Genomic DNA, 26,647 nt, shown 5'->3' on the forward strand with positions numbered 1-26,647 from the left:
TTGTCACAGTGTAGATCAGTTGGATGATTGAGTGAAATATGGAAGTCCTGTAGCAGCCTGCGAAGCCAGATGATGCCTGCAATAGCGGATGCTAGTGCCCGTTATTCTGATTCAATAGAAGATCTTGCAACGGTATTCTGTTTCTTAAAACTCCAAGAGATGAGTGTATTACCAAGGAACGAGCAAAATCCAAATGTAGATTTGTGGGTGGACGGGTCACTTGCCCAGTCGACATCGGAGGATGTGAGAACAAAAGGACCTTTGGAGATAGGCAGGCCAGACTAAACCTCCCCTTTGATGTAATGAAGAAGCCTTTTCAATAGGTATGAATATAGGGGAAGAGGATGATGCATAAGTTGGCATAGTAGATTGATTGTGTACGCTTGTGGGATGTGTTATGGTTAGGTATTATAGAGACCTGGTGAGCTGGCGGTAGGTGTAAGAAACCGTCGTTGCAACATAAAATAGTACGGTATGATTTTGTTTATCTGTTGTTTTATTTTTAATCTGAGCCAGCTATAAAGATACGTTATTTGTTCAAGTTTTGAAAAATTTTCTTCATGACTCAAATCTTCAAAGCCGGAGGGAAGAACATGTCAGATATAAATTGATATCTAAAAAAAATTACAAATAAAGAGATGAGTAACTCTATCAACAATACAAAAAGATAAAGGACTCGATAAAGATAAGAAGGCTTTCTCCCTCCACCACTATTAATCATTATAAGAAGATTTTTAGATCTCAAGTGCCACTTCTACCAAACAAGCATAGAAGAAGCTTCAATCTCTAAACAAAAAAATTAGTGGAAAAATGTGCTTAATTACATTAATTGCTACACTACTAACACTAATCAAAGTAATTAATTTGAAAATGCAATGCAGTAAAATAAACTGCTATGTATAGTATATCTGATCAATAACTAGTACAGAGTAACTCAAGCTAGCAAGGAGTACAAAAACCTTGCCCAGTAGAACACTGATCTTCCTTGTCAAGGTTACAATCAAATAAATCAAAGAGAGAATATCCTATGAGAGAAGTTTGACAAGCCTGTGATTGAAGGATGCAGAATATAATATGATCTCCAGAGGGGTCTCATGTTGGAGAAATTATTACGGTCGTAGTCCGGATACGTCCGGACTCTAATAAAAATGTGACACGTGTCCTTGTATACACTGTATACAACTGTACACACTATGCACAAATTACAAAATTATGTACATAGTGTGTACAAACTTATATATATAACATACACACTGTGTACACAGTTCTACACAATCTGTACAAATTTATACACACTGTATACAATGACAAGTGTCACGTTTGTATTAGATTTCGAATGTAACTCTACGTCCGGACTTTGCACGTAATAATTTCTCCTCATGTTGATAGTTTTGGAGATATGAAATCAATGATTTGTAACTTACTTACATCAGCATAATTATCTGTATGTTGATCAGGGGAGAAGGACCCTAGGGACTTCTTGAAACGAAGAAATCTTTTCTTGTGTACACGTCCTTTTTTATGTTGTTCCCATTCATGTGTTCCTCGGAGGACACGATTTCCACAGGCCTGTGAAGGGAACAAGCATTTAGCAGTATTACAACAATATGAGCACCATTTGCTTGTAAAAACTATAAATAGAAGAAAGCGAGTATCCTTAGAATCCTCTAAGGCTTCATTTGAGACGATTCTCTTGCTGCTTTTTAAAGCATTTTTTTTAGTATAAAAATTAAAATTTTTGCTTTAGAAAGCTGTTTTAAGAAGCAATAAGAAATTCATCCCAAATGAAACCTAAATCATATGAGAGACCGAGCTTAGTTAAGGTGTCATTTCTCAAAATCATGATGGTTATGATATGTTATTGCACCAATAGGACTAAACCTCACAAACATATTGAGTGCAGAGTTCCCTTGACACCAGCCGCTGCTTAAGTATATCATCTGATATTTCATTGGAAATGAAAGAGTCAGCTCCTTCTAGCAAGAATGTTCTAACGATATTGACACAAGGTTCAAGAACCAAAGCAGACCACCAATCACATGCCTCATCTAGAATAAAAACCAGATCAATTAGCCAATGGCCAAACAAAGATTTTAAGCATTTAAATGCTTTGCTCAGGTAAAAAGTTGATGGCTTTGGTTAAAAATACCAGAAAAGGCTCTGGTTGCATCAATATATTTCAAGTTCCAGCTAAAATCTGTCTTCAAATGATTCAGCCTTCGTTTCTTTGAAAAAACAAAAAACAGAAAAGTAAACAAGCAAGCAAATTAATCATCATTACTATAGAACAAGAATATATTCTTGTTTCATTGCGTAAAAAATTGCAACATCAAAAGCTATTTTTCATCGATATGTAACCGAGAGACAAGAAAGTTACTTGACGACGAGCAAGCTTGCGTGTATTAGCTTTAAACTTGTCAATGGCTTCAACCAATAAAATCCGCAGCTCACAGTCCTTGGAGTGCAAAATGTCTGCAAATTTTGGCTTTGAGATATGACTTATGTTAACTGAATTTGGAACATCGATGTTGCTATTCCACGCAGAAGTATATAATGCCTCATTATTGAGAAAATAAACTCTGAAGAACTCCTCAAATTCCCGTACACCTATTGCTTGCTTCATGCCACGAGTGTAATCAGACTTTGGTTTGTAGATGTCAGATACTTCATCCAACAAGCCCGCATCGATCATACAATCAACCCTGGAGTTAATATTTCTATCCAAAACAGGCAGTGATGAATCCACCCAGATGAAACAACAGGTATATCTGAAATTATCAGCACGTCCCCATTTCTGTCCTGGCATAAGAGAAATACAAATTACATTGGCCGCATATCCATAGTGTTCAAAATTCAAGCAACTAATCTGGCTCAAGCAAGCTTTATTTCAAATATTTAACTTGTTACTCTAAAATTGGTTATTTAACAAAAACTCCATACTTTCGCAGGGTTTCCATGAAAAAGACTGCTTGGAAGGACCCCTGAGCTAGCATATACACTGAGATAGCGGTGTATCTGCACAAGTAACCAAAAAAAAAAGTTATAAAAATTTATTTGACAAATGAAAAAGATAAAAAGCTTGATAAAATATTTTGTGAGGTGCATTAATGGCTTTTACATTATGGATAGAGTACAATCTAATGTGAGAATAAGATGATGATGCAGGAACATGAGTGTGATAACTCTCCAAAATGATTGATAGATAATACGTCTTCAAAAAAATACGTGCATGTCTAATATTCATCAAATCAGGGAAGGTCAGATTACTTTGAATCTTAAGCATTTGTTAGATGGATACAATTCATTATTACGTTCTAAGAATTTTAAGGTTTTGTTGGGACGACTTTCTTGTTACTTCTTAAAGCCACTTTTTAGTACAAAAAATTTTATTTTTTACTAGAAAGTTATTTTAAAAAGCAGTAAGAAAGTCGTCCCAAACAAAGCCTAAGTTGGGAAAACTTCGTAGCAGACGTGTTCATCTCATACATACTGAAATCTTTTTAATGTCATGTTTTATGTAGGACAAAGAGAGAAAATGAAGATTTGATGTAGAATCAAGTAAGTTGGAATCACGCTAAGGAGGTCTATTAGGCTTCGTTTGGGACTGCTTTTTTATTGCTTTTGAAAACGGAGTTTTAGTACAAAAATTAAAAAATTTGTACTACAACTCCGTTTTAAAAAGCAATAAAAAAGTCATCCCAAACGAAGCCTTAGATTCACAGTAATAAGATTCTTGAAACCTCCAAAAGACAAAAACCTACCACTTTATACAATTTTAGAAAGGAGCTGAAACATTATCAAAGCTGTCATTCTGAAAATAGAAAAACTACACTAGAAGTGTATACAGCACTCATGACTAAACTTAACAAAGCAAGATTAATAAAAAATCTAAACATAATCATGTATCACAAACAATAATAATAGATAAATCAAGCGAGTCAGAGCAAATCCTAATCAATCAAACCATTGCATCACCCACAATTATATCTTATGGAGAACAATGTTATCGTGCTATGTTACCAATCTGCAGTACTCAAAAAGATGTGTGTCACGGCGCTACAACAACGGGACAATCAATCATGTGTAGTTCCTCAAGGAGAAGGTAAGTGCGCAGAACACAGCTAAGCGAGTGTGAGCAGGACGCAATCATGTGTGGTTTAGTGAGGCAAGCATGAGCACAGTGCAATGGAGCGAGCGCAAGTGGGTATACAGACACACAGTGGGGCATTCTAGAGAAAAGAGAGAGAGTTTTGGGTGTTTTACTAAAAAAATTCCTTAATGAGGAGATGAATGTAATGGAATAAGAATATGAAAAAATAAAACAACACCACTCATTATACAAGGAGAACCTTCCTCATATGAAAAAAAAAATCCTCCATTAACACCCACAAATCTTGTATGAAATTAGTTTCATAATTAAATAACAGGGATTTGAGATTTTTTTAGTCTATAAATAAACTTTTGTAATTATCTTTCATTAAAAATTGAGAATAAAAAATTCCTAAATTATTCTCTCTCTTTCTTGATAGGTCAGTACTCTCTTAAAAAGGAACGCCCAACTCCTACAGATAGGTCAACATTCTCTTAAAAAAGGAACGCCCAACTCCTACAATCTCTTTCTTATATTTGGCACTAGCCAAATTTCCAACAAATTATTCTTCATACAAAGGAAACTTGGAATTTAATTCTAAGTGATGAAAAGATATGAGAATTACAAGAGGAATCAATAGCAAGAAGAGGAGAAAACAATCACATAAATTTAATTCTAGCCATTATCTATCTAAAATCTAGTTTCTAATAGTTTTCTCTCTCCTAGTAATCACAAAACCATCCACTAAAATCCTTGCTAAACTATCAAGAACAACCTAATATTGGTTGAAGCTTGAAAGGAAGAAACCGAAAAAAGGCTGCTTCCACATAAATATTCTACATTATCATTTCTACACCTAGGTATTCCCCATCTTCATCTAGTGTTGACAGCATGTTTATTGTTAAGACCTTCTCAATTCTAGAGCATTTAGCATCAAAGCATAGATCCCAAATATATAGGTTGCAATTCATATATATAATGGAGTTTTAGAAGAGAACTTCAATGGCCTCGGCGATGTTTAAAATTGCGTAATTAAACCTCGAGGTGGTTTTCGTCCGTGAGGCGAGGCGTAAGCCTCGAGGCGGTCTGAGGTGTACGCCTCACAGACACAGAATTGCGTAAATGAGAAATTAAGGGTTTTAGCAGGATAATAATAGCAATATTCTATCTTACAATAAAAAAATCTAAATGATATATGAAAATAGTGGAAATTAATAAAATAGATGCAATAAAATCATGTCCCAATATACAAAATCACAAAATATTAGTTCAACAAAACTCCCAAAGTACAAAGAACATATAAGATGCAATCATATCCCATCACTAAATGGGTCTTCAAGGAAATCTTCTTCTATAATTATATCTATGAATGCCATATCATCATCATCTTCAATATAACTCACTTTTATCTTCCCTGTTCAATAAGAGAAAAGATCATTATCATGTTAATTGCTCACTTGATATAAATATAATGTGATAGCATATAAGAAGTTGTTGAATACTTTTACTTGATTGTTGTGCTGCAGAGCTAGCAGGATAATGTGCCCACTTGAACTGCTTCGCCCCTCAAGACATCCACACTTAGATCTTCTAGCTGTAAGTCTGATAATGGCAAATATCTCTCATCATCTATGAACCACTCATTATCAGATGACACATCATCACACACCAACAGGTCCTCATCATCCTTTAACCCCTTATTCCTCAACCTACTATCTCTTAACCTCTTGTTGTGCATAATATATACGAGGGAGTTCATTATGAGTGTTGATAGTCGATTTCTTCTCTTTGTTTGCACTTGACTATATGTACTCCAGTTTCGCTCACACCCAGAAGAAGAACAAGTGAGGCCCAACACTCTTACAGCAAAATTCTGTAACTCAGGAGTGGAAACACCAAATTGGATCCACCATTCAACTGTTTTCAAGAATAAAAAAGATAATTAGAATTCAGAACTGAATAAAGTAGGGATTGTTGACAAGGATATTAATCAAGCTCCTGCTCTTCATGTCAGACCATCCATCTGACATAATGGTAACACCAGTCTCAATCCATGTCCTTTTAATCTCATCAATGCTCCGCTCTGTGTTCTGCAGCTCCTCCTTTAAAATCCATGTTCGCAACTCATACATGGAAGGTGCCTTCAACCCTCTCCTATAAAACCCTACAGACCGCGGCATATTGAAATAGGCAGGCGACGTAGCAACATTAAATGGTATGGCATTTTCAAAAAAAAAAATTGCCAATGTCCATGCAAACCTGGCATCGACCCTCTCTAGTACCAGCCGCAATCATCATTTGTGCTTGTCCTCTATCCTCTTCTGGATTAGTCATATACTGATCCATAGAACCCCGTGCACCTCTATTATGTATAGTGGAGGAAGAGTCATTTCCACAATCAAAAACCCTAGATTTCCTTTAACTTGAAAAATCTAACCAAAATCTAAATAAAAATACCTAAAATCGATTGTGGACTTCTCCTAGAAGGCGGCCGGACGCTTCAAGTTCGTCGGAGAGAGGTGACGCCGGTAGGAGAGGCGGCGGGACTGGAGGCCGACCGTGCGGGATCCTCTGTTTCGCGAACTGGAGCTTGCGGGAGGGGAGCTTTCGGGAAATGCCTAGAGCCGAACGAGTGTAGGGAAAAAAAGGCTCATTTTAAGTAGGTGGGCCATTTGGATGAGGCGTACGCCTCACCCATAATTGCGCAATTGAGGCGCGCCTCACACAAGGTGAGGCGTACGCCTCTTTCAAGCTCCAAATTGCATGCACCTCGAGGCATCTTTGGGAAGAATTGTGCAGAGGCGCGCTTCTTGTTGCGCAATTTTAAACAGAGGGCCTCGCACACTCTTTGTATTTTTTAACCTTCTTTTTTTAGGTTAACCTATGTACCGTCACTATATACATTGTTTTTTTACAGGGCACTAATTAGTATCCACAACTTAACACATCGTCATCACCCGACTTCCATCTTCAACTCTGCACTTTGGCAGACTCTAACAACTAAGCAACAATGCCTCCAAGATTCTAGCAACAAGCAAATAGGAATCATTTCTCTTCCCCTTCATGTTTAAAATTCATCTTTTTTTAGATACATTTTTAGCATTGGCATCTAATTTTTTTTCTATTAAGCTATTTAAGCAAACTTTTGGAATTTATTTTTGGTCTATGTTCCTTTAAAAAAAAATTTTAAAGGATTTAGGGTATTAAAGTTTTAATTGAGAGCCTAACTTGAATCTAGTTTCATTTAATAATTTATGAGTACTAGAGTAAGATTTAAGATTGAGATTTGCTTTCTTTTCTTATCAAGAGTACTATATTATGCTGAACTAAGTTAAACTATTAATGATTTATAGCATATTTATGAATTTGATTTAATTTTATGAATTTTTCAATTTTAGTTTACCTCGATCCAACTTGAGGCTTACACCTCATCCTCACCTGAACAAAAGGAAAATGTCTTTTGTTTCTTATTACAGATATTATGAATGTAGGTAATATGGTGGAGCATTTAAAAGCACATTTCTATATCTACAAATAAAACAATGTATCTAAGTGCATATGATGGTAGCAATTAAAGCAAAAGACAAGAATATAATGTGCAAGAGGAAGACCATAAAACTTCACGAGCAAACTATCGCTTTATAAGTTTCATTAGAGGAGAAATCAATTTTTATGGAGTATATCACAAGTCTTCATTAAGACCAATATAAGTAACTAAAGTTATGTATAACAAAAAACATCATGGAGAAAGCTAAAAATGCATAGCCAAGTATGTGAAGAATTGCACGGATAAGAGTAGCAAAAGATGGATACTTCGTCACCAAGATGGTAAGAAAACTATTTAAAGCCAAATGAATATGAATGGAGGCAAAGACTTCTACTCTCACTTCTAGCTCAACAGACAAATGAAGTGTAGCTACTAGAAACTACATCTAGAGAAGATGCCAAAAAGCATGTGACCAGAGAAAAGAAGGCTCTCATCACTAATATTGAAAGTTATGGATCTGCAAAAGGTAGAATCGGATCAACTCTAGCCAAATTGAAATTGACCATCACCAAAGAAAAGGATAAGCTCTTCTGATTAAGCATCCTAGTAAAATAATATGGTTAGTGTAATTATGGATATAGATTCATGTGGTGGTATAATCTTATTTGTGTAACTCTAGTTGAGTAAATAGGGTTAAGCATTGCACCACACCAAAATTCTTTTTGCTTGTTCCTTGACTAAGAAAGGACAATGAAAAGGTTGAAAGAAAAGCATTGTGAAATTCACCATCACTAGACAATATATAGATGAACTGACCTTTGGAATAGTTCCTTAAGATGTGTATCATTTATTTTCCACCACTAAAGAAACTAAAATCATTAGTCAAGCAATCCAAGCTAGTGATGGAAAAGTATCACAACTACATATCCATTTTCTACAAGATGTACAGTAGCGAAACTCGCACCTTCATCTTCCAAAAGGAATGAAAAGAAGCCAAAAATGATCCATCATAGACATAGGTAGCCATCATACCAAACTCAATAAGTTAAGAAGGAGCAACCACCCTGTTAATAAATGCAAATTTAAATGAAGTAGCAACCCTCCATGCTAGACACACTGGCAGAAGAGTAGGATCCACTCCATAGCAAAAGTTACGAGCTAGTCAAATTTTTCATGCTAACCGTTGCTAATATGTTAACAAAGTATGAAGGTAAAATTTATATATTAAAAAAAAAAAAGATTCAACCAGTCCTCAATCTTGATCACGCAGAAGAGGAAGACTCCGCTCATCAACAATATTGATTTGCAATAGTAAATGAGTCAAAGCGGGAGCCATGGTCCAAGAGGCTCTCCTGGAAATTAGTTTAATTATTTAAGCTAGACATGTTTATGAATAAAAAAAGAAAGGGTGTATTAAGAAAAGGCTAACCCAGCAAAGATTAGGTTTAGCCAAAAAAAAGGCAGACAAATATAAAATTACATGGGAAGAAACTTCTAAATCATGTAGACCAACTTAAGTAGATTTTAAAAAATGGTCCAACGTATATACCCATAATTAAGAAGAAAAATCTTACCTTTCTATGATCATTTGGGTGGATCCTATTAGCTGCAATCGGGTCAATCTCCTTTAGAAGTTCAAAGGCAGAAGACGAACTAATGCTGTTCAGATCTAATGAAAAAGTACAATAAGCAAAAGCTTTTGGCAGATAAAGAATGAAAGAAATCAATGAGTCTTTTCTTCACCTATGTCGCCTAATAAAGAATTCCCAGAACCTTCGGCCATATCTTCAACGACATCATCGACAAGATACGGACTCACAAGAGCCTACGCATAACAAGCAACAAAAATATAAGGAAAAGAGAAAAGCTATAACCTTTGAATCATTGAATGCGAAAAAAATAGATCTGTTAAGATAAAAACCTGTATGTAGTAATTTGTACCCCCAACAATGACAGGAAGGCAACCACGCGATAGTATATCATCTATAATCTTTGCCCACAATATAGGAAAAGTAATATATCAATCCAGGAGGCACCGAAACGAATTACCTACAAAAGACGCAGCCCAATACTCACAGGTATGGCAATGTCACGAAAATCTTTCGAGGTAAACTCCATGGATGCGTCAATGGTGCCAAGGAGATGATGAGGTACGCCTGTAACAAAATTCGGAAAACTAAATTAAACCACAAACTCCAAAATTTTAAGATAATAAAAAATTTCAAAAATATATGATGAAGGGGGCAGACCTTTGCGTTCGCAAAGAGGAACCTTGTTGGTCAGAATGTCGAGGCCGCGATAGACCTGCATGGAATCGGCGTTGATGATTTCGACGCCGGCGAAGTGTTTAGCGAGGTCGATGGCAAGCCGTGATTTCCCAACACCCGTCGCACCCATCACGACCAGCACTTTCTTTTTCGCCGTCTTCATCTCCACCTTCACATCATTGCAGCTGCGGTATTCCCCATCTCGGAATCCAACGTTAGGGGCCTTAGGGCTATGGTTAGAGTCAGGGTTCTCAGGTACTGAAGCAACGGCATCGAAGGTCTCCTTCAACATCGCTTCAGATTTTTGCGCTTAAGTGCCTAGCAGGGTCGCTTAAGGGAAGGGCTAAGGGCTTTTGTAGGAAGGGACTAGGCGTGGGGATTGCTTTTAGGGCATCTCCAATCAAAATTCTCTTTTTTCACTATAAAATACAATAAAATTAAAAAATGTTATGATTCATCTTCAGTGGAATATCATTTTGCCTCCAAATCATCGCTCATTTCTTTCACACCTTTCTCAGATGAGTTCGGTAGATATAAAGAAATGGCGCAAGTGAACAGTGCGACGCCAATATTGGCGTTGCACTGTTCAACTGCGATCAAATGGCGGAAGAAATGGCATTCGGTTGCTACGCTTGAGGGCCTCCATTCGGCTGTTTGTCGAACGGCTGGAGATGATCTTAGCTCGCTTTGACTTGCAAAGCCATTTTTTAACTCTTTTTAATTCAAATCTAAATATTATGTTATAGAGAAAATATCAAAATAGTCGCTTTATTTTTTATAAAAAAAATTAAAATATTTATCAACTCTTTTTAAAGATCAATTGGGTCCCTCAAGTGTTTAAAATTGATTTTTTTTTTATAATAATATCTAATCTTAGAGTTAATTGTGTTAAATGTAAGAATATTTTGATTATTTTTAATTAAATATCTATTAAATATAATTTTCAAGTAATTATAGTTTATCTAAAAAATGTATTAAATGTTTAATAAAAAATTAATAATAATTTAAATTTTAATTTCAAAGAATTTACTTAAATTTTATAAAATATGATATTTATCAATTTAGAGAAATTAAATGCAAATAGATGTTATTTTCAACTTAATCACACATATTTTTGTCAGTTATATTTATAAATTATGAAAAAAAAAATTAAAACTAAAATTATTATTATTTCTTATTAAAGAAATAGTTAATAACATTTTAAAAAAATTACATTTACTTAAAAATTATATTTAATAAATTTGTAATTAAAAAATGATCAAAATATCTTTATATTTAACACCATTAACTCCAACATCAAATGTTAGGATCAAAAAATCACATTTTAAAGAGTTAAGGGATCAAATTGATCCCTCAAAAAAGTTGAGGACCGTTTTGATCCCTCACAAATATTTGATCTTTTACAAAGAGTTGAGAAATCATTTTGATCCTTTTCTATTATGTTGTATATAAAATTCATACTTATTATAATGGGTTAAAACAACTCACAAATATTTGATCTTTCACAACGGATGATTAGTGTTATCATGTCTAATTAGGCTTCATTTGATATGGTTTTTTAACTGCTTTTTAAAACAATTTTAGTACAAATTTTTTTTTTTAAACTAGAACTTTTTATACTAGAAAGCTACTGTTGAAAATAATAAGAAAATTGTTTCAAACAAAATTTTAATTTGCTTAGATGATAAGATTAGTTACCGATTCAACGAGAGGCTAGCATCTTATTGTTTTTTTTTTAAATAAGATGCATCCTTGCACTCCTCCCCAAACATTTCTTTTTATTTCCTTTATAGAACCCAAATTTTCACTTCTTAGCCCACTTTTTTTACTTGACTTCCTCTATTCGTCTTCATTTCTACTCAATATGTTGGTTCTATTCACATCGCAATGCACTAAGGAGGTTGAATTTTTGAGATTGTGTTCGAAGCTTAACATCTTGAAGGTTCCTTTCATCGGTTTTCTTATAGCGGATTTTTTTTTTTTTTTTCCATATTTTTGCAGTTGATAGGTTCTCTTTCGATATCAATTTTCTCCTTGTCTTCTAATTAGAAATATAATTGAGATAATCTACAAAAGCAGTCTAGTTGAGTATTGAGGAATTTGCATTAAAATTATCAAAATGTCAATATAGAAAAGTATAAACTAACTCTCATTCTTCACATTAAAAGGACCAAAATTTGAGTGAGCCTAGAGATATGAAGAATTTTAAAACTTTGGGTGATGATCGATGTTGATGATCACCACTAGCAGCATCCATTGCCTAACGACTATTGCCCACATATTGCACCTATTCACTATTTGTCTAGTATTATATACTAGATTTACGTACAAGAGATTAATATAACACTTGATATTTTTTAGTATCGTTTTCTCGTATTAAGGGAATAATATATTTCTGTAATCTTACTTGCATGGTAGATTATTTCAGGCAAGCCCCCCCTAGGTTAAAAATTTTCTTGTTAATTATGAACTTTTATTTATTTGTGCATGAATCTTTATATAATTTTAAGAAAAAAAATTATGATTATGAAATCATAAAAGTTTCAACATGTAATAATTTGCTTGTCCATGGAAAGAAATTCTAGGCTAAGGGGCAAGATCCTTGGAAAATGTTCTTGCCAACATTTTAGGCACAATTATCAAGGGCTATCCATTTATTATTATTAACTAGTTTATCATTTATATTAAGTTAAGAATAGTAGGAAACCTCAAAAGAACAACAATCTAATCATGATTATAGTTAGGCAACTCACTACCATTCATTAATGTCTTAATTTGATGGGAATCATGTCAGTATTAGGGAATTATCCTGACCAAGTGTCACGCATTGAGATCTAAATTGGAAGAATTTAATTTCTTTTTTTTTCTTGGAGAAATCTTAAAAATATAATGTATTCTAATTTTTTTTCCCAATGATGACCTTTGTTAACAATCACCAACAGTAACAATTATCGCTTGATTATCATCACCTACTCACTATCGCTTGATCGGTGTCACCCAACTTTTATCACCTAACGATCTTCTCCTAGCTGCCACCATCCGTTGACCCAGTAACTATACCAAATGGCATTTATTTTTTCATCGTCATTTTCACCTTCACTATTTCTTTTGTATTATCTACTTCATTTATGAAAGGTTAAGCTAATAATTCATATACTTTTAAAATTTTGTCTTCTCCAATTTAGAGTGAAAAAAATTATAATCTTACATGCATTGTGTATTATTTCAACTAGGTTAAATTTCTCTCTCTCTCTCTCTCACTCTCTCTCTCTCTTTCTTTTTCAAAAGTTTCATGTAAAACTATGGTGACTTCTTTGAGCCTTTTTTTGTCTTAATATTTGTCCATTTGTGCAATGCTAACATGAAAAATTCTTAAAATTGAGCAAAAGATTAGGATAAAATAATTAAACAACTGAAGATCATTTCTTGTCCATAAGTACTTCACAACACTCATCCTCACAACCAGGGGCGGATCCAACCTTTTATTTCAGGGTGGGCAAATTTTGCATATGAATATATTAATATTTATATAAAAAAGAACATAATTCAAAGCAAAATCATTATGATTGATAAATTAAAAATTATTACAAGCTTAATAATCTATTTTGCATTTTCTGATAATGTTGCATTATAACTTTATTGGGAATCAAATCAAATACATCATTTTCAATATAAGACACCAGACAATCGTTGAGCCAATCATCACCCATCCTACTACGTAGTCGATGTTTTACAATCTTCATTGCAGAAAATGCTCTTTCCACTGTAACGGTAGCAACTGGTAAAGTCAATGCTAAAATAATGAGTCTATAAACCAGCGGATACACATCATCCTTCTTGAACTTAACATTCACATCATAATTCCAAACCATTTAGAATTATTACAGCTTGGATATTCTTCAAACCATTTAGAATTAAACCTTCGAGCTACATTTTCTATTGTTATTTGGGGGAAGTTATGATTTTTTGGTTGATAAGGTCCCTTCACCAAATATGCTCGCCGAACTCTATCCCTATCATTCACATCATAATTCCATATAGAAGGTCGAAGCCCATGGTCAATAGGAAGATTATTAAAGTTCTCAAAATCTATTTTATAAAAAAAAATTATTATGAACAAATATCAGAGAAAAATGAATGAATGACATTTAGACTTAACAAAACAATGAAATAATAGAAAAAAAATGACTGAATGAATGGCATGATGACAAAACAAAACAATGAACTAATGCAACACCAAGGCGGCTATGCATCTCATGATAATAATCAACGAATTCCCTTCTGAACTTTCAATGAGAAAAAAAAACAATGCTTCTTTTCCACGCGGCTATGCATTTCCAGATTTCCTGCTTCAACGCCTCTTGCTTGCGGTTACACCCCGCCTCTTCCATCTCAAGCAAATATGATTTTAGTTCACTTATGCAAAAGATTTTGAGATTACCTTAGGCGGTCAGTTTTATGGCTTTCTCCACGATTGCCAAAAGCCGAAGAACTCCGCTATTGGGGCTGGCGGCTCAAGTTGGTCCTTTGTTTTTTTTTTTTTGGGAGGGGGGAAGGGGATAAAATAGGGCAGCTGGGAAGAAAATGTCTAAACTACCCTTAATTTTTAAAAAAATTGAGGGTTGCCCACCCTCACGGCATCATAGGTCCGGCCCTGCTCACAACTCCCATCTTCATTCTCTCCCATTCTCATTGAAAGCCACTTCATTTTGATTGTTCTCCCTTTGAACTTTATTTATTTACTCACATATTTTTTTATATGTTCAATTTCATTATTGTCGTAGAGATATTCTCTCATGTTTGCTTAAACATCAATAACAAAATTAGGGCTGTAAATGAATCAAGCGTTCTATGATCTGCTCATGGCTTGACTCGATAAGATCTCTTTCATGTTTATTTATTTTTAAAACTATTTAGATATATTATAAAACCGTGACAAATGGAGGAAAAAACTCTGACACGTGAAGAAAAAAAACCCATTAAATGTGTTTTATATGCGGTGCTTATTTGTTTGAATTATTTTTCATTTTTGGATAGCCCACCTCTTCTACTCCCTCTCCTCGGCGGCACGCATAAAAAAAAAAAAAGATGATAAGTTCAGTCACACGCTATTTTGAGTGATTTGGTTTTGTTCTATAATATTAAAAATATGTATAATATAAAAAAAATTAAATGATAAATTAAAAAAAAAATAAAAAATTTTATTTTGATTATAGACATATCACTATATATATATAGAGAGAGAGAGAGAGAGAGAGATAAAGAGAGAGAGATAGAGAGAGTGAATTAAGGAACAGCACTTAAACTCATACAAATAACATATACTTAAATCTAAATTTTTTTAGTTAATAGTCAAATCAATCAATTAACGGATCAAAAAGACCTATATAATAGATAAATACATATATTATATTTATGTAAATCCCTATTTAATTTTCAGCCAATCAAAAACTTAATTTTATAAACCTACCGTGCTTATAATCCAATAATCCATCCTAGGTTTTTTCCCGTTTCCGCAAGTTTGGACTTTGGATGCGCTTCCTCCCAGCATAAGGATCAAGGTAAGGAATCCTCGGCAATCTCGACAGGTAGGGTTACGTTTTTCGATTTGCGCTTTGCACCCTTCTGCATCTCCGCTCCTAGTCTCACGCTTTCTTCACACTTTTATCGGTTTCCTTTGAGTTATAGGCTTATTACCGATTTGTGGAAGAGGTTTCGACTGTCGACGATATCTAGGTTTTTGTTTTTGCTGGGTTGTAGGTTTTGATAGTTTAATTTAGGAAAGGATACGTTAAGCATTGGAACTAGTGGTGCTGAATGAAGGACCGTCGATCGGAATGGCGTGGTGACCCTTTGCTTCACCGCTCACGTCGCAGTAGGAGCCCTATGATGAGTTTTAAGCGGCAACAGAGGCCGCCGATGAGGGCCCATAGGCCCTCTGGCCGCCGGAGTGCATCAAGAGAGCGGCGGCAGGAGCATCCGTTGAGGCGCCTTGATCATGGAAGGGAACTTGTACATAACCATTCACCACCGCCTCAGCACCGCTATCGCTCACTGTCACCACCGTTCTCTTCGCGTGATGATGGTTTCAGATTCCAACACGACTACGTACTTCCAGACCACCCTTCATTTAACCCTAGCTGGAAGTATTCACCATCGATCAAGGATAGAGAGTTCCATTCTCAGATTGACGGGGCTCTGCCACCTTCCTCGTTAGATATTGAGGAACAGGGCATACTGCGACAAAATTCAACCTTCATTGGAGAAGGATCATCCCGGAGCCTTTATTCAGACCACCCAATTGGTTCTGCTGTTCTGAACTTGGAGAGAATGAGACGCAGTGGAGGTAGTTTTGGTATGGAGATACAGGAAGTTGACATGCATTCTTATAATGATGGACGTAGGGATCCATATGATGATATGGATAGAAGACATATACATTCCAGAGGTTTTTCCATCCCCAAATTGCCGTCCTCTCAGCTAAGGCCTTTCAGCAATATTTCTTCATCTGGTATATTGAAGGAGGAGGTCAACAGTTTGCATCATAACCCTATATCAGATGGGCTTGCCACTGGTGTGGGCAGATACCCTGATGACCACTTGGAGCATTACACCTACAATCAAGTACCGAAGTCTGATCCACTGAGGCATGGCCTACTGGATGGATCCCGGATATATGAGCATGATGAACTTGGCCCTATAGGCCTGGATGATCATCGACATAGGGTACAAGATGAACTATATAAAAAGATGCCTGGTGCTTCTCGGACTGAGCTTACGAATGCAACTTCTTCGACTCAGTTTGAATTAGACTATCCTGGAGACTGGAGGGATCAAGATGATTCTACTAATAGGAATTTAATTCAAAGAACTTTTTCAGAGCGTCGCCATTATTTGCAGCGAGATTTTGCTCATGATTTTGATGATGTGAGAGCTCAACAAGAGTTACCAACCAATTCAGGCAATTGGCATGATGGATTGCGAATTAAATCATCACGAGATTATGAAAGGATGCCTTTTGAAGAGGGTTTTGCTTCTGAAAAACATTTTTTCCCAATATCTCACAGAGTGGAACATAGGAATAGGAAGCCTTTGCTATCAGATCATGAAGTAGATGAGCATAGGCTATCAATGAGTGCTCATGACAGGTCACACATGGATGATTTAGGTGATTATGATGTGGAAAGGATGGAGAACAGAAATTATGACATCATTGAAGACATAGATGACATTGATTCACGAACTGTGTTTATGAATGACCGTCATTCCTTTGCACCGTATGTAAATGAGGAAATGTGGCCAAGTGAAGAGATGGCGGGGCCCTCAATGTCGAAATCCATGCTTATGGAACAATCCCGATATAGAAAATTTTTGCGTGGCATTTCTTCATCTGACGCTTTTATGCCATCAAAAGTTGTATCTTCCACACCTGCAGAAATTGGTCGTAATATCGATTCAAAGAGGAGGTTGAAGCACCCCCGTTCTGACTTTGATACTTCATCTTTCTCAGAAAGAAGACAAGATTCGTTGAGGCCCTACAAGTACTGGAAGAGAGGAATGCAGGATAGGCTTGGTGCTCAAGCTAGAGGGAAACATGACAGTGATTCTCTTGTTGTGAAGAATGATCCCCCAGAAGATTCAGAGGAGTTTAAGCAGCAAGTTCATAAAGCATTCCTTCGCTATTCTAAGCTGTTGAATGAGAGTCAGCACAATCAAAGAATATACCAAAATCAAGGAAATACCTACAGCCTACTATGTAGTGTATGTGGAAGGTCTGTCTTCTCTACTACAGTATATTTATGGAAGCATATAGTTGCTCCTTTCTTGATGCAGAAGCACTTTTGGGCTTCAGAAAAATATATTCGTAAAAGTTCACGCCCTAAGTATGAGGAAGCATGCCTCCCTGTTGTTGATTTGAGAAGGCATGAAGCTTCTGTTTTAATTTTATTAAAATCATTCAAGGTTTGAAATCTTTAAGGGTTACAGGGGTTTAGTTTTAGTTTAATCATAATTCCAGCATTAACTAGTAGTTTTTCTGAATTGGGGTAGTAGTGATTAGATGTTTTGTGGCATGCTATTTAAGAAGTAGTAATATGGTGCTGAAAAACTCCTAGATTTCTCTCACATGGAAGTAATTATAAGCTTCTAGCATGTCTCAGGTATCTTGCACACTTTGGAACTTTCAATTCCAATATGATTGTCATCTTTCTTGGTGAAAATGACTGATGATTGGAAGCAACCATTGGAATCATGATCTCCTGCAAAATTTGTTTGATTTTGAGTGAAACTTAAGTCAGCTGTGTGAGTTACAGCGAATGAAGAACTGATTTTGACATTTAATGGCAAAACTAGGCATTATGACTCCCTGTTTGTAAGTACTTACTGACAGGATTTATTCTCTTCATTCTTTCTCTGTTTGAAAATATTGTTTTACGAACCAGCTATGGGGTGAAATGTTGCTTAGCTATGAGTATGGTCAATCTCTGAAGATGCTGTTGGAAAAATTGAAACTGCAGGATGTGATGTGTTATCACCCAGAAATTTTGGTTCTCAGCTAAGAGTTCAGAGTGTTGGGTTAGGGTTCTTAGTCTACCTTAAGACAGAAGTTACGCAGAGACTCCAAAGACAGATTCTAATACGTGAAGTGAGAATTTTTGGTGCTTCTCAAATATGAAAGAGAATTCAATTTACTTGCATAATTGTTTAATGGAGCATATAATTCTAAAAAAATGTCACAATATCACTCTTTCCTTGAAATCTCTTGTTATGCAACTTTAGTTACCACACTGTATCTCATGTTATATATAATCACCTGTTTTGTTTACTCTCTTGTTTTTTTCTTTTTTAAACTGCCAAGTTTATGAGTTGAGAAGATCATTGCTGTTTTTTGTTATTCTTTATGGTTATTTAGAAGTATTGGTTAGTACTTAATGTATAAATATTTATCCTTTTAAAAAAGAAAAAAGTTCAATTTTTATGTTCCCTGATTTCCTTTGACTGGTATTATTCGGTTTCTGTTATGATGCAAAGATTGATCACGCATGTAACACAACCCTGCAGGACAGGTCAATTGGCTTATCCTATTCTTGGAGTTGCTGATTAAATTATTGCTGTTAGCTTTTTGTTTGAATTCATGCTTTGGGCATTTTGATTGTTTGTTCTAGCATTAAATTTCAGTTTGGTATTGACTTCATAATGGTATACATGTCTTATTATCAATTAAAGACTATAAATTACAATGTTGGATGCTTTTTTGGAATCTAAATTTGTCTCTATCACTGCCAAATAAGTTTTAATACTTTATAGAGCTTGAGTATTTTTTTCCTGTACACTAAGATTGGTTTACCTGATCTGTTTTCTATTCTAAACTCAACATATTTTCTTCTTGCATTTTTCTGGAGATAATATGTACTTTTTGTTAGTTTTTATTTAATTTTTGTATTTTGATCAATAAGTGTAGCTGTTCTTTCTTTTTTTTTTGTCGCAGTACTTCTAAGGAGTTTTTGGATACAAATGGCCTAGTTACACACTGCTATCACTCCCATAAGCCCGGTTTAAAAACAGAACATTTAGGTTTTCACAAGGCACTATGTGTCCTTTTGGGCTGGAACTGGCGTGTGCCTCCTGAAAATTCGAGGGCATACCAGGCCATGCCTGTTGCTGATGCCAAAGCTATGAGGGAAGACCTTATTTTGTGGCCTCCACTCGTAATTATTCACAATATTTTAGTTGGAGATTATAGCAGTACCAAGGTTGGTAAAGTTGTCAATGTTGATAGCCTGGAAAAGATACTCAGAGGTTTGTTTTCTACTCGAGTTTGATATTGTAATTCTGTTTACGTTACTGATTTTTGTTCTTTTAGGTAGTATTATCCCTTTTTATATGTTGCATTTGATGACATTTTGTCGCTTCTCTATCTTTTCATACCCACAAATTACATGCACCTGAAAAACTGCATTGATCATATCATGATTAAAAAAAAAAAACTGTTTTATAGCTCTAAATATGACTTGAATGGTCAAATCAAATTTTTTTTTAGTACTTCATGATTTTTAGTTGGTCAAGAATTTGTATGAGTGCCATAATGCATTTAATTATAAGAAATAGATGAATGATTACCCCTTATGACTGCCACTAATTTCAAGGTTTAAGAAGTAAATATTTGGCATTGCCAATGAAGTTTTCAACTTTACCAAAATCATTTGCAAAAACTTCCCAACAAGTTCAGATATTTATAGTTGGATAATGTGATCTGAAATTCTGCATGTGTCGTGGTTATGACCCAAGAATATATAGAGTTTAAAGAGCATTGACTCTCACGCTCTTAGGTTTTAATACAAACACATATTGTGATGTAGTTTTAGGATATTTATCTTAATTTTTATTGGTACAGTCACAGGAATGATTCTCTGGTTATTTTGGCTGATGGCTGACTGATATGGGACGTCTTAGGATCCAAATTTTTTAATATTAATCCACTTTGAGATACAAAAAATGCATTGCACGTAAACTTTTGTTGGCCATAGATTTTTAATTTAATTTGCTATTCATTATTTTTCGAATCAATACAACAACAACATCAAGCTTCTATTCCACTATGTTGGTCGGCTACATGAGTCCTTTTTCTCAATTGTATCATGTTAAGAGTCAAATTTTCATTTAAATTTAATTAAAAAAAAGGACATTTCTAATATTTTCTAACGAAGTCTTTTTAGGTTTATCACTACCTAAAACCAAAAATATGATGAGAGTAAGGTTTTGTTTGAGACAACTTTTTTACAGCTTTCTAAAGCAGTTTTTAGTGCAAAAATTTATTGAATTAAAATTTTTTGTACTAGAAATTTGCTTGAGAAAGCAGGAAGAAAGTTGCCCCTGACAAACGAAGCCAAGTTTAGTATAATCATTTCATACTCTTTTTCTAGAAATTTAGAATTACGGGGACATATAACTCATTGAAAACCATGCCATTGTAGAACATTAGTTCAATTATGAATAAAATGAATAAAAAGAAAGAAATTAAACTAGAAGGGAAGAAGCATAACAATTAGAAGAATCAGATTTCATGCTTGTATAAGTTGAGGACCTCTCTCATACTCTTTATTTCTTCCAATATCAAGGATTCGACTTGTTGAAGCAGAAGGAATAGTACTTTAATTAGAAGTTTATTTATATCGTGATAGATCGAGCCTGGTACAATCCTTAAGATTGCTATTTATAATTTAAAAAAAAAACATTTGAATTTTTAATACATTGTCGTGAGGCTACATCGATGTGACAATATTATCATAAGAAAATGTTCAATGAGAAGCCATTCATGATAGGTTGAACTTTTTAAGGGTACTATTTGCATTTTATCAGTCATTGTAAGCGTGTAACATTTATCATATTATGATTGCGATATATCATTTAAGTAGTGAAATACTTAGAGATTGCCCTTTGGTTTGCTTATAGTTTTCATGTTGCCAAGACATTTCTATGTCTAGTAAAACTATAAACTAAGGCTTCATTTGAGACGACTTTCTTGCTGTTTTATAAAACGATTTTTTAGTAAAAAACGTAGTGTGGCCAAATGAAGTTGGAATACATCAAAATTCTTAATTTTCCTTCATCTGAAAACTGCCCCTCTGATTTTCAAATCCCGCATTGTGATTGCTTGCATTCCTTTTGTCACTATTGCCGCCCACCACCACGGGCATCACCATCCTCTACCACCGCCGCCTATCGGCACCACCATTAACCCCTAAATCTTTGGCTGTATTTATTTGCTGCAGAAATGGGCTTCGGCGCAGGAAAGATCCGCTTCTGCCATGGAAGACCTGCAAATCAGAGCATCTTCACTGTGAAGTTCTTGCCCACATTTTCTGGCCTACAAACAGCAGAAAGACTTCACAAACACTTAGCCGATAAAAAGCATGGCAAACAGGAATTCCTGCAAATTTCTTCCCGTGGAAAGAACAGCGAAGTAGAAAGCCAATCCAAACGGCCAGATGAGTTCCTATATGGTTACATAGCTGTTGCAGAAGACTTGTATAAACTCGACCCAGAAACCAAGAGAAGATCTTTGCTTAAAAGCAGGAAGGATGATATTGAAGCCATTGCTGATGCCCCTCTCAATACTATTTAACTTACGGGTACTGATCTAATCTGTTGATACCTTATTACTTGTTTTTCTTTCCTGTAGCTTCTGAGAAGCTCACTTTTACTTTATGGTGTTTGGGATTGATTTTGTGTAGCTGTGGTGTATGAAACAAACAAAAATGGAATAAAATTTGGGTGAAGATATCTCATCAAAATTTGGGTCAGGATGAAAAATTTTTAAATTTATTTTGAGATATGAATATAATATAAAAATTAATTTATTATTTATATGAAATAAATTTAAAATTTAGAAACTCATCCTGACTAAATTTTGCATAAAATATCATTACACAAATTTTATGCAAACTATAAGTCATCATACTTTTGAATGAAATTACAATTTACTCTGATAATTACTTCATTTATACATAAAATTTTAAACAGATTAAATTGCAAGAATAATTCTTGTTCGGCATATTGTTTTGTATAAATATAAAAAAAAATTCTTTAAATTTTTTGAAAAAGCAGAAAATGGAAGCCTTGTGACTTAATTAATTATTTATTTATTTATTACATTTTATGGATCATTTCTTTACTTATTTCTCTCTTGTGAGTTTTAGCAAAATTTTCATGAAATTTATTTATTTTTTATGAGTTAATATTCCATTAGAATTTAGTTATTAAGACCTCATTCATTTTCGTCAGTTTTGTAAGCTAAAATTTAAATAGATAATTCTCTATTTTTTTCTTAAATATGTTCTTAATAAAATTATTAATTTTTTTATTTAAATTGGAAATTATGTAACCGCAATTAGCGCATAGATGAGATATTTATCTGAACTTTTTAAAGTAGAAATAATGAGTTGAAATAAGATCGAAAATTGATGAAGATGATTATTAGAATTATGGAATTTGTTTAAAAATAAATTTAGTATTTCACTAATTAAATAGATATTAAATTTTATTTATTTAAAATAAATTTGATGATTCTAAATTTTATTTTGATTAAAATGAAATAAGGAACTTTTTAACCATTCAGGAAGTAATCTTCAAGTAAAAAAATTGGAAACAAAAATTATAAATATAAAAGCATTGTCATGTAATCCCTCGCTTTGTTCCGAACTTTTATTTGGTTCGGTTGATCGGATGCAAGAAGCATCTGGTCGTAGGCAAAAAAAAGGCGGTACCGAGGTGTACCGAGTTTTTTGAAAAACTCAGTACACCTTGGTACCGCCTTTTTTTTGCTTACGACCGGATGCTTCTCTGCATCTGGTCGGAGGACGTAATAATTGTTCCTTTGTTCCCACTAATTTAAAAGATCTTATTGTCATCTTAGACCAAATGAGAAAAACTTTTTATTTTTTTTTTTATTATTGAGCTCTCATCATTTACAACAATTTATTTTTTATTTAAATTTGATTAAACATGAAAACATAATTCAGCAATGGATAGTTTAGATAATGCATTATCAAATTCATATTTTACTTGATGGGAAAAACATTTAAAATGTAATGAAAAAGCATTACAAGCCAATATTTTTTATTTCTAAAACCATTTTAAATACTAAAACTTTTACTCCAACAAGAATACACCTTTATATCTACTAAATAAATAAATAATTAATTATACATTTTCATTTTTTATTTTTTATTTCATTATAGATCATAATAAATAAAATAATTTTATTTTAAATTCGTATGACCAATTATAATTATTTTCTAAGTTGAAAAAAAAGGTTAATTATCATTACAAAAATACATCAGTTGACAAACTTCCAAGGTGCACAACATACTACATAAAAGATAATAATTCTATAATGCTATTTATATATCTAACAATCAAAATCATAATATTTCATATCTACCACCCATAAATCAAATGTGTAAAAAATAAAATATTAAAATTTATAGGGTGATATATATGATAGAAATGAAATATAACAATATCATATTTGATATTAAAGTTGTTTATGACTAATAGGCATGAAATATTAAAATTTTGGGGGTTGAGTATATAAATAAGATGACATAAAACAGTATATGTATGTAAATCCCCCCAAAAAATACTAAATAATCAAGCTCCCAATATCTAACACATAAGCATTATTTCATAAAATATCAGCTTACAGCATAGAACAGACCAACACTCCCAAATCATTACTAAAGAAAGCGAAGTAGCAGTAAACATAATAGTTCTCACATAACACAATCACTGGCATTTTAAAAATCTTGTGCACTAACTTATCATATAGAGATGAGCCAAGAGCTAGGAGAAGGTTATTCTACCATAAATCTAGAGAAGGAAGCTCATTTACATTATGGAAAGCTAGAAATATAAGCCACTAGACCAAGCTAAGGCCGCCATGAAGGCTTCCGATCTCGGCGATAGCTCTCGACATCGAGCATTATCGATCTTCAAGCGCACTCTTGATTCGTGTTTTGTGAGATTGTAAATCATCAAGAAATTGCATGAAATCTGATGAATATGCAGCTGGAGACTCAGGCTTTGTTTCGGACTGCTTTCTTATTGCTTCAAAAAACAACTCTTTAGTACAAAAATTAAAAATTTTATACTACAAAATAGCTTTAAAAAGCAATAAGAAAGTCGTCCCAAACAAAGCCTCAGTCCTCCGTAAGGGCATACACAACTGCTGTTCTGCTTGGGGCATAAACTTGGAAGGAATGAGGCCTATTGTCATATTTACCTTCCTGCTTGATCAAAAGACATGGATAGTTGTATAATTTGTACATTGGGTTGAATGAAGATTGAAGGAAAGAGTAAACCTTAGAACTTACAGTGCTGAAGTATTCTGCAGAAGGATTGATTCGGCCAAATCCGCCAAAAAGTTTGTCATCAGAATCTAGCACAACCTGTAGTAAAGCAGGCATGGTTTGTTCATATAAAAGCAGTTTCAAGAAGGCTTTACAGAAATATAAGGAAAAAGACTGTCAAAATTCAGCAGCATTGCACTAAGAATAGCATCCCCGGCCAGTGCACAGCTTAATTTATATATTCTATAAAATTAATATGCTTGGCTCAATTGGGATTGAAAGATTATTTGAAACTAAGGAGTTCCAATTTAAAGCAAAATTGGATTTTAGCATAAAATCTATGATCAAAGAAAAAGATTATCATTTTCAGATACTTCCAAATAGGGGTGCAAACGAGTCAAGTCGAGCTCAACTGTCAAAATACAAAGCTCGAACTCGAGTTGAGCTTAAAAATCTCTAAATTTCTTTTCTTGATATTTTACGACTGCAGATATATATATATATATATATATAGTTTGAAATACGCCAGAATTTTTTAAAAATATTTAAATTTTAATAATTTTGAGCCGGCTAGCGAGCTCACGAGCCGAGTCTCGTCGAGCTCGAGCTCCTGGCTCAATAAGCTCAGCTCATGGGCTCATAAACGAGTCGAGCTCAAGCTGACTCGGCTCACTTACACCCCTACTTCCAAACAAAGTTTGGTTGCCGAAAGATCAGAAATGTGCACTTACAATCTAAGAGATCGCAAGCTAAACCAATGCGTGTTTCTAACCAATTGGTACTTAAACATAAAAGAGCTGGTTGAATTTTCATTTAACATGTAGACTAGGAAATATGATGTTAGACAGATATGCGTTTTAACGACACAGTAACAAAAAGAAATTCTTTAATGAAACTAGTCAATGATTTCTCAAGCTGCCAGCATCTTAATTGTGCCAAAAAAAATAGTACCTTGTACTTTCCAGGTTTTAAGCAACCAACTCTATAACCGAAATAACTATTAGACCAGTGGAAATTGAACACAAAAACTAAATCTCCCCGCTCAAAAATGATCATCTTGTCTCCTTCATCTTTCCGTGAAATGTATTGGTGCCTTGAAATCATGAACTGCAATGATCCAAAATATTGAGTTTCAATGCATAACAAACACTTACTTCAACAGCATAAAAGAACTATTCACAACAATATAATGATTTTATGAAAATATAGAAGGCCCAATCAGATTTCAAAACTCTATCTTAAACAGTCTAAATTCCACATCTGATTAAAAAAATGACTTAGCTTTGTTTGGAACGGCATTCTTTCTGCCATATAAAGCAGCTTTCTAATGCAAAATTTTTAATTATTGTATATTTGTACTAGAAAGCTACTTTAAGAAGCAGAAATAAAGCCGTCCCAAACGAAATCTTAATATATAACCAAATGGATGTTTTATGATATGGAAAACACAACACGAAGTGCTTCGAAAACAAATGACTATAAACTAGAAGCACGCGCTTGAGAGAAGGAATAGATGGAACAATTCATCACTGCCTAAGTAATAGAATACTTACACCATATTTCTCCTCAAGATGCTGCATTGCTTGATCAAATTCTTGCATTCCGTGGTATCTTAAATAAACAGCGTCTCCCTGGATTCAGCCATTTATAATACAATACTTCAAGAAAAAAAGACTAATAAAAATTGTTTTAGTAAGTTAAATTCTCATAAAAAGTTGAACTCAGTAAAATGATAAGCAGGGATAGAGGTATATAATGCACATTCTATACATCTTAATCAAAAACCCAAAAAGGAAAGGTGGATCTATTGGCTGTGAAGAGTATAGATAAGCAGTTTTTATGTGGGCCCTCACACATTCCTTCTGTTTTTGATTTCACACAAGCAGGCAGTTGGGAGAATTAGGGAAGAAGTGCGGGTGAGGGAAGTATTGTAGGACTCGGCACAGTGCAAAGC

At 34.2% G+C, this 26,647-nt stretch overlaps 3 protein-coding genes across 4 annotated transcripts in view; 1 reads left to right on the forward strand and 2 right to left on the reverse strand.

The window, feature by feature from the left end:
- Positions 1-856: 856 nt before the first annotated feature.
- On the reverse strand, positions 857-10,168 carry LOC110105809 (tRNA dimethylallyltransferase 2). 2 transcript variants are annotated; one of them, XM_020835453.2, is made up of 10 exons: positions 9,827-10,168; positions 9,654-9,733; positions 9,499-9,567; positions 9,321-9,402; positions 9,152-9,246; positions 2,941-3,015; positions 2,378-2,794; positions 2,150-2,225; positions 1,882-2,048; positions 857-1,569 (listed from the first exon to the last, which is right to left on the reverse strand). In XM_020835453.2, the coding sequence occupies exons 1-10, from the start codon at positions 10,134-10,136 to the stop codon at positions 1,378-1,380; spliced, it is 1,563 nt and encodes a 520-aa protein (XP_020691112.2). In that variant the 5' UTR covers positions 10,137-10,168; the 3' UTR covers positions 857-1,377. The 2 variants fall into 2 exon arrangements, with proteins under 2 accessions (XP_020691112.2, XP_028549933.1); XM_028694100.1 differs by having other exon boundaries at positions 1,387-1,569; positions 1,887-2,048.
- Positions 10,169-15,438: 5,270 nt separating this feature from the next.
- LOC110105814 lies at positions 15,439-22,076 on the forward strand. The gene is made up of 3 exons (XM_020835458.2): positions 15,439-17,616; positions 19,332-19,642; positions 21,616-22,076. The coding sequence occupies exons 1-3, from the start codon at positions 15,662-15,664 to the stop codon at positions 21,966-21,968; spliced, it is 2,619 nt and encodes an 872-aa protein (XP_020691117.1). The 5' UTR covers positions 15,439-15,661; the 3' UTR covers positions 21,969-22,076.
- A 2,467-nt stretch (positions 22,077-24,543) lies between these two features.
- LOC110105817 (1,4-alpha-glucan-branching enzyme 1, chloroplastic/amyloplastic) overlaps positions 24,544-26,647 on the reverse strand; it is a 32,513-nt gene continuing 30,409 nt past the window's right edge. The window contains exons 17-20 of the mRNA XM_028694111.1: positions 26,247-26,324; positions 25,645-25,800; positions 24,718-24,792; positions 24,544-24,630 (exon numbers count right to left, since the gene is read on the reverse strand). Coding sequence (XP_028549944.1) covers positions 24,544-24,630; positions 24,718-24,792; positions 25,645-25,800; positions 26,247-26,324 — 396 coding nt within the window. The remainder of the gene's footprint in view (positions 24,631-24,717; positions 24,793-25,644; positions 25,801-26,246; positions 26,325-26,647) is intronic.

This window comes from Dendrobium catenatum, unplaced genomic scaffold (genome assembly GCF_001605985.2).
Source record: "Dendrobium catenatum unplaced genomic scaffold, ASM160598v2 fragScaff_scaffold_390, whole genome shotgun sequence".
In the NCBI taxonomy this organism is placed as follows: Eukaryota; Viridiplantae; Streptophyta; class Magnoliopsida; order Asparagales; family Orchidaceae; genus Dendrobium; species Dendrobium catenatum.

Coding starts and splice junctions, on each gene's coding strand:
- LOC110105809 (XM_020835453.2), bottom strand. CDS start 10,136: ATGTTGAAGGAGACCTTCGATGCCGTTGCTTCAGTACCTGAGAACCCT. Junction 9,247..9,320: donor TTCTTTATTAGGCGACATAG/GTGAAGAAAAGA, acceptor CTTTTTCATTAG/ATCTGAACAGCATTAGTTCG. Junction 2,795..2,940: donor TTCATGGAAACCCTGCGAAA/GTATGGAGTTTT, acceptor ATGCCAGGACAG/AAATGGGGACGTGCTGATAA.
- LOC110105814 (XM_020835458.2), top strand. CDS start 15,662: ATGAAGGACCGTCGATCGGAATGGCGTGGTGACCCTTTGCTTCACCGC. Junction 17,617..19,331: donor CTATGTAGTGTATGTGGAAG/GTCTGTCTTCTC, acceptor TTTTTGTCGCAG/TACTTCTAAGGAGTTTTTGG. Junction 19,643..21,615: donor CCTGGAAAAGATACTCAGAG/GTTTGTTTTCTA, acceptor TATTTGCTGCAG/AAATGGGCTTCGGCGCAGGA.